At 36.8% G+C, this 13,634-nt stretch overlaps 1 protein-coding gene across 1 annotated transcript in view; it reads left to right on the plus strand.

Moving 5' to 3' along the window:
• Positions 1-13,634, plus strand: part of SPAG16 (sperm associated antigen 16) — a 999,944-nt gene that overhangs the window by 730,608 nt on the left and 255,702 nt on the right. The window contains exon 14 of the mRNA XM_004376284.2: positions 3,566-3,631. Within this exon, the coding sequence (XP_004376341.1) occupies positions 3,566-3,631 (66 nt within the window). The remainder of the gene's footprint in view (positions 1-3,565; positions 3,632-13,634) is intronic.

Raw genomic sequence — 13,634 nt, forward strand, 5'->3', positions numbered from 1 at the left:
TGATCATGTCATTTACTTGGAGAGAAAGATTTGATGAGGGTCAGGATAGGTGGGCTGACACTGAGTAAATAAAAGTCTGTTTTTGCCATATTATGCCTGAGATGCTGTATCAGACAGGTCACCAGCAAGAAAGAGATCTCTCAAGGATTAAACTCTAGTTTAACAAAAGGTCTGTTTACAGAAGTATACCAAGGTGAAGGAAACCAACACAAGATGTTGAAGCACCCAAGGACTAGCAAAAATGGGAAGCCATGGTACAGGCTGATTGCCCATAGTTCTGAAGGCACAGGGGAAGAAGAGCATTACTGGACCGCAGTGCAAGCTGTAGCCATGGAGAGGATCAACACAACAGGAGTTGCAGAATTAGATGGAGGACAGGGTCACTGCCAAATTCATAGTTCCACAGGAAGGAAACCAAGGTGGTAATTAACCTGACCTATCTGTCTTTCTGCTCTTTCATCTGTCACTGGGGCTTCTCTCTTGCTGAATCCAACTAGAGGCCAGAGAGCCTGAGAACCCAGTTGAAAGCAGTAGAAAGTAAGGCATGGAGCAGGGCAGCACCATGTGAGGGTGGAATCTGGAGGGGAAGACAGAGGAAAAGCCAGCCCTGATGCTTCTAAGACTTCTTACTGGGGACTTCAAGCTAGCAAACAGATATGTAAATTTGGGGCTCAGTGGAAAGATCAATTTGAGAATCATCAGCAATAGATAGTATATGTCTCTAGTATTAAGAGTTAACACAGAGTAAGCTCTTACTCTGTGCTAGGCACTAGACCCAACACTTCACGTACATTAGCTCACTTTATTCTCAGAACAAGCCCATAGGTTAAATACCATCATATCACTGAAGCACAGTGAAGTGAAACAACTTGTTTAAGGTCACACAGCTAGTAGGTGCCAAAGGCAGGCATTAAATCCCAGGTGTTTCTGCCTTCATGGCTACTGATAGAAACCATTGTTGCATACAGCTTCTCTGTCTGAGAGAGCTGAATACTGGAGCACTGGCTTGTTAGCTCATGTGATCTTTTTTTTTTTAAAGACTGCCTATTTTTAATTTTTTATACTTCTTTGAAAGAAAACAATTCTGACAAAAATTCATCAAAGAAGATATTCCAAATTTTAATGTCCTTGTTTGAGTACTGCTTTCGACTAAGGCTGTTTGTAGACTAGAATGTTAGTAGCCCACATATTCCCAATACCACAAAAAGAGTAGATTCACTTTTATCTTGGGACCAAAGCTGGAGAGAAAAGCTTTTTTAACTTTTCTTAATTCATGAAACATTTATCTTCAAGTCAGGTTTTGTTATAGTAGCACAAATGTGATTCGTCAGCATTTCCATTCTAACTCCATATTTTCAGGGCTTTTCAAGAGTGCCTTAGAGACTTTACTTTGAATTAATCTTGCATTCAGGATTCAGATCAGAGAACTACACTTTCCTTCCCAATTAATCAAATAGTTTAGAGATTCTTAATTTAGAAAAGGTCCACATGCAAAACTTTTATTACTGCAAAAAAAAATTATTTTAAGACAAATTTGCTAATTTAAATCCTTTAAAAATATTAACACTCACTATGATGTATAATATTACATAACTGTGCAATATTAGGTCTGAAAGAAAGTTAACCATAAAGTTTCCTAAGATAGTATATAAAAATTAATAGCATCTGATACTTTACCTGTTTGGCTTTGTAAGTAATTTATTTCCACTTTGGGGATCTGGGTGATTTGCAGTTCTCAGCATAATTGGTTTAAGGTTATAACAGGATCAAGACATTGAACCAGAATAACATGGGAGAGGGGGACGAGAACCCTGAGAGAGTGCCAACATGTTCCAACATATTTTTATGAAATTTAAATTCATGTGGAAAAATTTTACATTCTCTGAAAAGAGATAAGTAACATGGATTGATTTTGTAAATAGATATTTGAAATTTAACTTACTGAACATAACAGCAGTAAGACTATTGAATGGAGTTTAGTTATAAAGCCTTTCCAACTTTGGTTAGTTCAGATCTCCCATGAATGACTGATAATAAGAAGGGGGCATGATGATGATCTTCCATCTTATATTGTCTCATTTTGTAGCCTTTAATCTCTCTTCCAGCCTTATATAGTTTGCTGCTCTTTACCTTAGAGTCGATATTGACTCTAGCAACCTTATATGATAAAGTAGAACTGCCCCATAGAGTTTCCTAGGCTATAATCTTTATGGGAGCAGATCGCTTTGTTGTTATGTGTAGATTGGTTTGGACTAAGTAAGTAGAAAGTAGTGAATGAAACTAGATGAAAACTTTCGAGTAAATCTGCTCTCCTACTCACTGACTTTACTCCAGCCACGCTGGCCTCCTTGCTATTCCAGAAACACCCCAGGCAAACTTCCACCTTGGGAACTTTGCTCTAGCTCTGCATTCTACCTGAAACACTTTTCCTCTGATGTCTGCTTGACTAACACCATTACTTTCCTCAGTCTTTTTTCAAACCTTACCTTCTGAATGAGGCCAAACTGGATCACTCTACTTGATAATGTGATTTTCCCTTAGCATCCCCAACCTCAAAACTCATAGTACCACTTACTTGCCTGGTTTTTACTTCTTTTCACAGAACTTACTATCTTCTAACACACTGTAAGGTTATTTTTATGTTTTTCTGCCACCACTAGAATGTAAGGTCCATGAGGACAAGAGTTTTTGTTTTATTCATTGATGTATCCTAGGCACTTAGAATTGTGCCTGACTTACATTAATTGCACACAAACATTTGTTGACTGAATAAATTGTTGAATGAAATATAAATTTCAAAGCCCACAGCAAGAATCTCCAAACAATAGTCCAGATATAACTTTTTCAGCTTCTTTTAAAGAATTTTGATTATTTCCCTAAAACAATGGAGAATGCCCTTTAAACATTGATTTTAAAATGAAAGGCCCCATATTTAGATCCTGTTTATAATTCATTTTAGGCCCATTTTCTTGGTACTGTTGAAACTGAATCTTAGAGACTTCTGCAGCTAATTTTAATTTTAGCTATTGTTTGGAAAAGATTAGCTGAATAGATAGATGTATAGTTTCCACAAAACGAGTATTGTTTTTGTAACATTTTTATGCATGTAATGATATTAACACTGAACTGTGAAAATTCAGGAATTAAAGTGTGATCCCATAATTTAAAAAAAAGAAAAAAAAAAAAGCTCCCTGGAGCTGTGGTAAAATTGCTGTGCTGAATTCAAAAGCAGTCTACAAGGGTTTCTTCCTTGCCGCAGCGCTTGAAAACCATGCCAGCTGCAAAATTTAGTAAGAGTTTCCCACCACCCCCAGTGGTGTAAAAGCGAGGACACAAGAATTTTAGTGTAGGTACCAGTACTGGTGTCACATTCACCAACACAGCCCCCTCTGATTCTGAATGGTGGCTGATAACAAAAGCTAATGTTTTCTATAGTGAGAATGTAGTGATTTTATTATTGGAATAAAAAATTACATTAAAATGTAAATAAAACCAATTATCTTTCAATTCCTTTTTATATATCAAGTGGAATTTATTTGACTTTATTTCTGTTTTATCTTCCTAGGGTAAATGTGAGCATTCACTTTACGGTCACATGCATTCTATCAATGATGCCATCTTCACTCCTAGGGTGAGTTCAGTTCTCACAATAAATTCTTTTAATGTTTCCTAGGTACAAATTAATTTTTAGGAAACAAAATTTTACGGGAAATGGTATGTTAACAAGATGAAGAGGAAAACAAATTTTGAATTTGATTATGAGCGAAAGAAATGATACAGAAGGTATGAGTGGAGGGATGACATCAAGTTAGCACAGCAGTGAAGAGGTGTAAAGCACACACACACACACACACACTGACACTTGCACACTCACACACACAATATGCAGTGGCAGGAGTGATGAGGAATTCTCCTATTGTACTCAACTCTGTTTAAACACGTTTGAAGCATATTGTCCAATTTGGGCTTCAAGAAAGTAAGTGGGTTGTAGACTTGTAAATTTTAATGTTAAATCATAAAAATAACTAAAGTGCTTGAAAGGAAACCTAAAAATAAAAAAAAGTTAAGGCAACAGGGATTATTTTTCTTCAGGTCAGAACAGAGCAAACTCGATTTGACATCTTTTCAATTCCTCACGAGAAGGTTTCAGATTTGTCTTTCTTCATATAAACTGATGACATAACAAAAGTGTTTTTTTATTTACAGCTTTAGGTATCCAGATATAAGGATGGTTTCACCAGTGATGAAGACTCTTAACATTGCTTTCAGTTGCTAAGCTAAAGGGGATGTCCTTAAAAGTGTTCAGAGAGTAATAATGGAAGGATGGGCGAAGTTTGTTCCTTCTCAGATGAAAGCGATTTGTCTAGATGGATGACCACACAAGTCCCTTCAAGCTCTATAATTTCATTATCACTAACATTTTAATCTGTCTCTAAGTTCCATGCAGAGTAAGAATCTTAATTCCAAATTCCTCTTATTTTCCAATTAGAGGGGAAAAAATCTAATAGATTACTTACGTCTAACTTCAAAATGACAGCATAGTCAAAATTCTGTTACTATCATGCTGTCATTCTTTTAGAAAAAGGAAAATGCTCACTAAAAATTATATCTACTAAAGGAACGTTGATTGCTGTAACTGAAATGGTGCTGGTGTCATTGTCAGCCTTGGGAATGTTAATGATGGGCTCAACCACAATTATATTTTAATAGATTCATCGTAGGAAGGATATTCCATTTAATTGACTCTAGTGAGCCAATTAGTTAAAAAGTATTATATTATGGATTGGTTCTAAATACCAAGTAAAATTTTATTTCTAGCAGATTATAGAGCCATTTACACACTCTGGGCCCAAATGATATAGGATATTTATGCTAAAAATCTATTAAATATAGCTTTACATGCCCTAGGAAAATTAAATGGAAGCTAAATGAAGTAAACTAATATTTTATAATTCAAGAGTATTATTTTGGTAAGCAATATCATAGCTGAAAAAGACACACCATTTAACATTCTAAACAGTAACATTAATAAATATGGAAATAGCCAAATTGGATTTATTGAATCAGCAATTAAGGGAGGCAGGCATTAAATATACATATTTCCAAAAGCAAGATGATAAGGTCCAGAGGTTCAGTGTCAAAGTGTCGAACCAGTTTTTGTTGACACACCTTGTCCATACTGAAAGGAGTATTAAAATATTAAAACACTGTTTCAAATCAACATCCCAAAGCCTCATTGAATTTTCTATTAATTTATCTCTTCTTTGCTGCAAATATTTAGTAACTATTAAGAAAACAGTTTTGTTTTTGATGAAAATTTGGTCACGTATCAATGGTTTTGTAAAATATGCTTTATTTCCCATGCCTGCTAAATAATGTCAACAAAGACTTTCAGGAATCTCTTGAGGATGTGGCATTGTGACACAGTTGACATTCAAACAAACTATCAGACAAAGTTTCGATAATAAGTGCATCATACAGTGCATATATAGCAGGCAGAGATTTGAATTATTTAGTATTAGATTGCTAATTGTTTGATGCCTTTAGGGGTATGCATTCAAGTTACATTACTAGTTATAATTGCATTCAGCATTTATATAAACACAGTTTTAGCAAAATGCTGCAATTTTTTACTTGCAAGTAGAAATCACAAATGTAAAATTCAGTGTTTTCTAGCTAGCAACCAAGAATCACAAAAGATATGCTATCTATAATATTTATGAATGGTCCTAAAAAACTAGGTAGACTGAATTTTATTTCTCACTGGTGATGTAGTGGTTAAGGTCAGCAGTTCAGATCCACCCACTGCTCCTTGGAAACCCTATGAGGAAGTTCTACTCTGTCCTATAGGGTCAGAATCAACTTGACAGCAACTGACAACATTATACAGTATTAGAGCATGGATGTCTTTATTACTGTCTGCTTTTTCTATTGGAAGTAGATATTTACTTTGAACCTCTTTTTAAGTAATCTATAATGAAGCATTTTAAGGAACTAGGAAAACTTTTTACTAAGGCCATTTTGTAAAGCAAAACCAAATTTAAAAAAAAGCTGAAAGTAATTTCTGGATAAATATTAACAGACGCAAGAAATTTAACGTAAGTAAAGGAGAGAAAGACTATGTAAAACTACATAGCGGTAGGATGAGCAGTGTCTCCCTGGTCTTCAGTTTTCTTGGAAGTTAACCCCTAGTCTGACTAAGGTGGGGATTCCATCAGGTCTTTCAGAAACTCTTATTGGTCACCTCCTGTAAGGATGGTGTAGCAGAGTGGGTAACTTTATCTCTCTGTGGACATTCCCAACTGTTCTGAGAGGCATGGAGCCAGAGTGGATATGCTGTGGTTGCCTGGTGATGTCAGGCTCACTCTATAAATTAACTAGCTTTCCAGCTCACTTAAGTAAACCCAATACAACAATACTTCCATCTCACTGAGATCTCTGATATACTGGAACTACCTCTTACTCACCATCCCATCATCCCTTCTGCCTTCACTTATCATTTTATCCCGGCTTAGGTTCCTTCGTTGTTATTCTAACAATTCCATTGCAAAAGACATTAGCTCACTTTGACCTCATTTCCTCTGCAATGCTTACCTGACAAAACTAGTTTCTTTGCCCTGCACCAGAACAGATTAAAATGTAGAGAAAACCATACAATCAAAGTGGTTGATTTTTTTTAATTCACTTTAAATTTTTGATCCCAATGTACAAATGGCCACTCGTTAGTACTCAACTTCTCAACTATATTTCTCTATTATGTTCACTTTTCTACTGTATTAGATTTTCTTTTTTTTGTCTCTTAGATTATCTTTATACCTTTTCCTCAAACCTCCTCACGCCCTCATTACCCCCGTCCACCACAAACTGTCTAATATCCTTGACTCATTCTTTATGGAAAAAACAGAAGCCATCTGAGAAGAAATCTCATACTGCCCTACTCAACTACTACATCTCTAATTAGCATCTCCAAGCATCTTCTGCATCTCCCCTCTAGTAATCACGGAAGGTGTGTATGAGCAACTAAGGCATTTAAATCCTTCCATTTACATTGTATATACCATTGTCTCCCACCTTCTTCATAAGTTTATATTTTCAGTTATCCCTGGTCTTTACCTTTCTATAAGATTATTTCTATCCGTATACAGGCATGTTCCAAAATTTTCTGTATTTAAGAAGTCTGGCATTTCGTCCCGCAGTGGAGACACCTGTCTTAATTTTCTTACTTTTTATATACTGTTGATTTTCTTTTTAAGTCTGGACTTATTTAAAATTGTTTTTAGTTTCAAATATATGTGAAACCTGTAACTTAAATACTATAATTTAAAGTTAATGCATCTTATGTTATATAACATTATATCTGTCTTAGAGTTCTCTAGAGATACAGAACTAGTAATATGTGTATATATGTTGTATATGTATATATATATATACACACACATTCTCCTCACTTACTGACTATCTCATTATCTGATGTTTTGTATTTATGACAATAGTAAAAAATCTACTATCCAAATATTTTGTGCATTAACAACGTACATCTGGCAGTAACAAACATCAAGTTGCGAGAGTCATGCTGGCTGTGATGAGAAAGTTTATGTGTCAGCTTGGCTGGACCATGATTCTCAGTAGTTTGGCAGTTATATAATGATGTAATTTTGTAGTTATGTAATGATATAGTCATCCTCCACTTTGTGATCTGTTGTTGTCATCCTCCATTTTCATGTAATGCCGATTTTGCATAATGACCTTGTCTTTGGAAGCTAACCATGTGAATAAGTGAGGAGAGGGTATGTATATATATGTTGTTGTATGCCATTGAATAGTTTTTTACTCATAGCAACCCTATGTGACAGAGTAGAACTGCTCCCATAGGGTTTTCTTAGCTATAATCTTTATAGAAGCAGATCACCAGGTCTTTCTTCATGGAGCCACTGGGTAGGTTTGAACTGCCAACCTTTTGCTTAGCAGCTGAGTGCTTAACTGCTTGTGCTAATAGGGCTCCTTATATATGTGTGTATATATATGTTGTCGTTGCTGTTAGGTGCTGTCAAGTCAGTTCTGACTCATAGTGACCCTATGCACCACAGAACGAAACACTACCTGGTCCTGAGCTATGCTCACAATTGTTGTTATGCTTGAGCCCATTATTGCAGCCATTGTGTCAGTCCATCTCATTGAGGGTCTTCCTCTTTTTTGCTGACCCTGTACTTTACCAAGCATGATGTCCTTCTCCAGGGACTAATCCCTCCTGATAACATGTCCAAAGTATGTAAGACGTAGTCTAGCCATCCTTGCTTCTAAGGTGCATTCTGGTTGTAATTCTTCCAAGATAGATTTGGTCGTTCTTTTGGCAGCCCATGCTATGTTCAATATTCTTCACCAACACCACAATTCAAAGGCATCAATTCTTTCTCAGCCTTCCTTATTCACTGTCCAGCTTTCACATGCATATGATGCAATTGAAAATAGCATGGCTTGGGGTAGGCACACCTTAGTCTTCAAAGTGACATCTTTGCTTTTCAACACTTTAAAGAGGTCTTTGCAACACATTTGCCCAATGCAATACGTCTTTTGATTTCTTGACTGCTGCTTCCATAGGTGTTGATTATGGATCCAAAGAAAATGAAATTCTTGACAGCTTCAGTCTTTTCTCCATTTATCATGATGTTGCTTATTAGTCCAGCTGTGAGGATTTTTGTTTTCTTTATGTTGAGGTGTAATCCATAGTGAGGATTTTTGTTTTCTTTATGTTGAGGTGTAATCCATAATGAAGGCTGTGGTCTTTGATCTTCATCAGTAAATGCTTCAAGTCCTCTTCATTTTCAGCAAGGAAGGTTGTGTCATCTGCATAACGCAGGTTGTTAATGACTCTTCTTCCAGTCCTGATGCCTGGTTCTTCTTCATACAGTCCAGCTTCTCAGATTATTTGCTCAGCATACAGATTGAATAGGTATGGTGAAAGGATGCAAACATGACACACACCTTAGACAGACTAGGAAGAAGGACCCGGCAGTCTACTTCTGAAAAGAATTCGCCAGTGAAAACCTTATGAATAGCAGCAGAACATAGTCTGATATAGTGCCAGAAGATGAGCGCCCCCCGCCCCCCCGCCCCCAGGTTGGAAGTCACTCAAAAGACGACTGGGGAAGAGCTGCCTTCTCAAAGTAGAGTTGACCTTAATGATGTGGATGGAGCTAAGCTTTTGGACCTTCATTTGCTGATGTGGCATGACTCAAAATGAGAAGAAACATCTGCAAACATCCATTAATAATTGGAATGTGGAATATATGAAGTACAAATCTAGGAAAACTGGAAATAGTAAAAAATGAGATGGAAAGCATAAACATCGATATCCTAGGCATTAGTGAGCTGAAATAGACTGGTATTGGTGTGTGTGTATGTATATATATGTATATACACACACATTAATATATACATACATTAATAGAGAGCGATTTATTTTGAGGAATTGGCTCACAATATGTACTGATATATGTATTTATATCATGATTGTGGGGGCTGGCAAGTCTAAAATTTGTAGGTTAGGTGACAGGTTGGAAGTTCTGGCCATTTTATGCCCCACATCTGTAGGCAAAAGACTGGAAATTCCAGCAGTCTTGTGTCCCAAGTCCGTAGGTCAGATGGTGGAGTAGAGAAAGAAATACTGGCTATTTATAGTCTGGAGGCAGAATCTTCCCTTGAGAAACCTTAGGTTTTGCTCTTAAGTCCTTCAGTTAATTGGATGAGACCCACGACTTGGAGTGTAATCTGCTTTACTTAAGGTCAATTGATTTATATGCTAAAAACAAACAAACCTACAAACAGTTGTCTTTGAATTGATTCTGGATCATGATGACCCCATGTGTATCGGAACAGAGCTGTGCTCCATAAGGTCTTTAATGACTAATTTTTCGAAAGTAGATCAACTGGTTTCTCTTCAGAGGCCCCTCTGGGTGGACTCAAAACTCAAACCTTTCAGTTAGCAGCCTAGCCTAAGGTGTTAACTGTTTATACCCCACAGAGACTACATTTACATGCTAATCACAAATAAATACTTCATAACAACATCTAGACTAGTGTTTGACCAAACAACTGGGCACCACAGCCTAGCCAGGTTGACACATAAAATTAACCATCTCAGTCCACCCGTTGTCAACTTGGCACCCGGACCCAAACAAAACCAAACCCACTGCTGTTGAGTTGATTCCGACTCATAGTGACCTCATGGGGTTTCCAAGGCTGTAAATCTCTACCGAAGCAGACTGCCACATCTTTCTTCCACAGAGTCACTGGTGGTTCCAAACCGCTGACCTTTGCATTAGCAGTTGATGCTTTAACCACTGCGCCACCAGGGGTCCTTGACACCTATACACACTCCCTTAAACCACACATAATCTCCAAATAAAGACAATAACAAAGTCATACTTGACCTAACATGATGCAACTATTTTGCATATAGCCAAAAAATGCACTAACCCCTTCCCTAGGGAGGATGCAGAGTCCTTGTTCACCTCAATATTTCCAGCATCTTGTCGTTGTTGTTTTTAGGTACCATCAAGTCAGTTTCGACACACAGCGACCCCATGTACAACTGAACGAATCTTTGCCTGGTCCTGCACCATTCTCACAATCATTGCTGTTTGAGCCCATTGTTGCAGCTACGGTGTCAATCCATCTCACTGAGGGCTTCTTTTTTGCTGAGCCTCTACTTTACGCCAGCATCGAGCATAGTTTATTTTATGTATTTAATATTCAGTAAATGTGAGGAATGAATGAATGCAGAGTTATGAACAAATAAATGGACAAGGTTTTCATACATTGTATCAGTTATGACTTTTTTGTTAGAAAATCCAACTTACAATAATTTAAATAACAAGAGAAGTGTATTGCTTTGGTATCTGTAAAGTCCAGAAAATGGGAAGAACTCAGGTGATGATTTATCAGATCTCTGGTCCCATTTCCTGGCAATCTTATCAGCTTTGTCTTTCATAAATGTATCAGATTTGTCTCAGGCCAGCCTCCATCTAGATAACATTTTGGCTGCAGCAGTCTCTGGACTCAGATGCACACACACATATTCCAGAATAAAAAGGAGGGTCTCTCTTTCATGCCCAAACAATAATTGAAATCCTACACTTTCCTCTGACTTTACGAATATGCATCAATTACTACGTGCCAAGGATTGCCAGGTAGTGATTTTCTGAGGTCGGGGTTGGTATCCATTTACCTAACATGCTAACTGTGCAAAGTAGCTGTGATTATGCTGATTGACATATACTGCTGAAGCTCATCCCTGAGGTAAGCTGTTTACAATAGAGGTCAGGAGGGACGGAAAGCCAAAATAATCAAAAAACATTTTTTAAAATACTTTATAGCCATTAATAATGATTTGGTACAATTGTATATGACAGCAAGCAAAGGTGACTATGGCAAATTATTTAGTGATAAACTTAAGCTCTTTCATAGTAGTTATACGGTAGTTGGTCTCCAAGACTCCAAGATGACCTCCAATGATCCTTGCCTCTTGGTATTTATGCCCTTGCATAGTGCTCTCCCGCATTTAATAACAGCTGATTTATGTGGACGGTAGACTACTCCAAAAGTGACAGTGTGTCTTCTGAGGGTGTTATTATAAAGGACATTTCCATTTCCACCTTGATCTTTTGGATGATTGCTTGCCCTGGAAGAAGCCAACCACCCTGTAGGGTTCACTCCAGTAACCATATGGAAAGGTCCAGAAGGGAAGGAACTGATACCTTCTGTCAATAACCATGTGATGCCAACCATGTGATCATCTTGGAGGATCCTCCAGGTCCAGATGAATCATTAGATTACTGCAGCCCTGAACAATATCTTGACAACAACCTCAGGCAGAATTTCTGATCCACAGAAACTGTGATAGATAATAAATGTTAGCAAAAGCTAACTAATACAAGTTATAAAACATCCCCATTTAATTTTTTTTATTTATGACTAGATATGTAAACAACACATACGCACACAAATAGAAAAACTTGGCATTAAGAACACAAGTTACAGGATTAGGGGTGAGATTGAAAAGCCAATTTTATCATTTTAAAAAAATACATATTCTTCAATGCGGTTTGAAATTATAAGCATGTGTAATTGGATAATTTTAAGCAATAGTGCTTAAAATTGTCCAAAACTAAAAACATCTAATTTGTTAGTATTTCCTGGTTCAAACCCACATCCTTGTATTGTCATTTACATGATTTTATTTTTACCTTCAGTACTTGTTGTTTTGTTTTGTTTTGTTTTGTTTGTTTGATGTATACAAGCTTTAATAGTCCAATTAATGCTATGATACTGCTCTTCTGATTTAAATCCTCTCAGCTTTATTAGAAACAATTTAGCTGGCATATTTTAATTGATTTCTAAAACTAAGGTTGAAATTTCCTTCCGTATACAATCTCTCGTCCTATAAATCATTTAAAAAATAGAGCTGTTATCAAAAATGTTTCATCTTTTTCTTAGTTCATCCCTATAATTTAGATTTCTCCCCAGGCTCCATTATCCCTAGAACATGTCCAGGCTTTTATTTTGTTGTGTTTATAAAAGTTTACTTTAAAAATTTTGCTTCTTGCTAGGTTTTAGACTTCAGCTCAACTTCTGAAGACCTGTAACTGAGCAATTTAAGGCTACTTCAAGAACCTCCCACTTCCCTGACAAACATAGGCTTCCTTATCTACTCAAACCTCCCCTTAAGGCTAACACTTGCTTATGAGGTAATCTTTCACAGGTCAGAGCAACTTTTGGATAGGCTACTTATTTATTTCAACTTTATTAGCCTTCCAAATTCTGTGGATACTAAGCTTGTAGCAAAAGTCACTTAATTTTCAGCTTATTATAGCTGATTCTCAGAAAGCTTCTATAGTATGATAGTGCCCCATGCCTTTGCAGTGCTGGGCAATTATTCAATTGCAGTTATACTTGTCTCCTCCTAGTACCTTTTGGATCCTGGCTTTGCCATTCACAAGATATATGATCTTGAGCAAGTAATACAGCTCTTCTGTAAAATGTATGGAGAAAAGAATAGTGAATATTAGATAATGCGCGTCACATATTTAATGCAGTTACCTGGCAACTAGAAAATGCTATTACTACTACTCTTTCTCCTACTACTCCTATTATTATTATTATTCCTACTACTGTTGTTATTATTATTAGTGGAACCAATAATCTATTTCTTCCTAGATATTTGTGTTTATACAAACAGAAGTAAATAAAATAATATATGTATACAATTGGAGCCCTGGTAGTGCATTGGTTAAGAGCTTGGCTGCTACCCAAAAGGTCAGCAGTTTGAATCCACTAGCTGCTCCTTGGAAACCCTATGGAACAGTTCTACTGTGTCCTATAGGGTCACTATGAGTTGGAATCGACTCGACAGCAGTGGTTTTTGGGTTTTTTTTGGTATATATATATGTTCAGCAAAAAAAGAGGAAGACCCTTAATGAGATGGACTAACACAGTGGCTGCAACAATGGGCTCAAATATAGCAATGATTATGAGGATGGCACAGGACCAGGCAGTGTTTCATTCTGTTGTACATAGGGTTGAACTATGAATCGGAACTGACTCGACGGCACCTAACAACAACTATATATATATAT

The sequence above is a fragment of the Trichechus manatus genome, unplaced genomic scaffold (assembly GCF_000243295.1).
Source record: "Trichechus manatus latirostris isolate Lorelei unplaced genomic scaffold, TriManLat1.0 scaffold00041, whole genome shotgun sequence".
In the NCBI taxonomy this organism is placed as follows: Eukaryota; Metazoa; Chordata; class Mammalia; order Sirenia; family Trichechidae; genus Trichechus; species Trichechus manatus.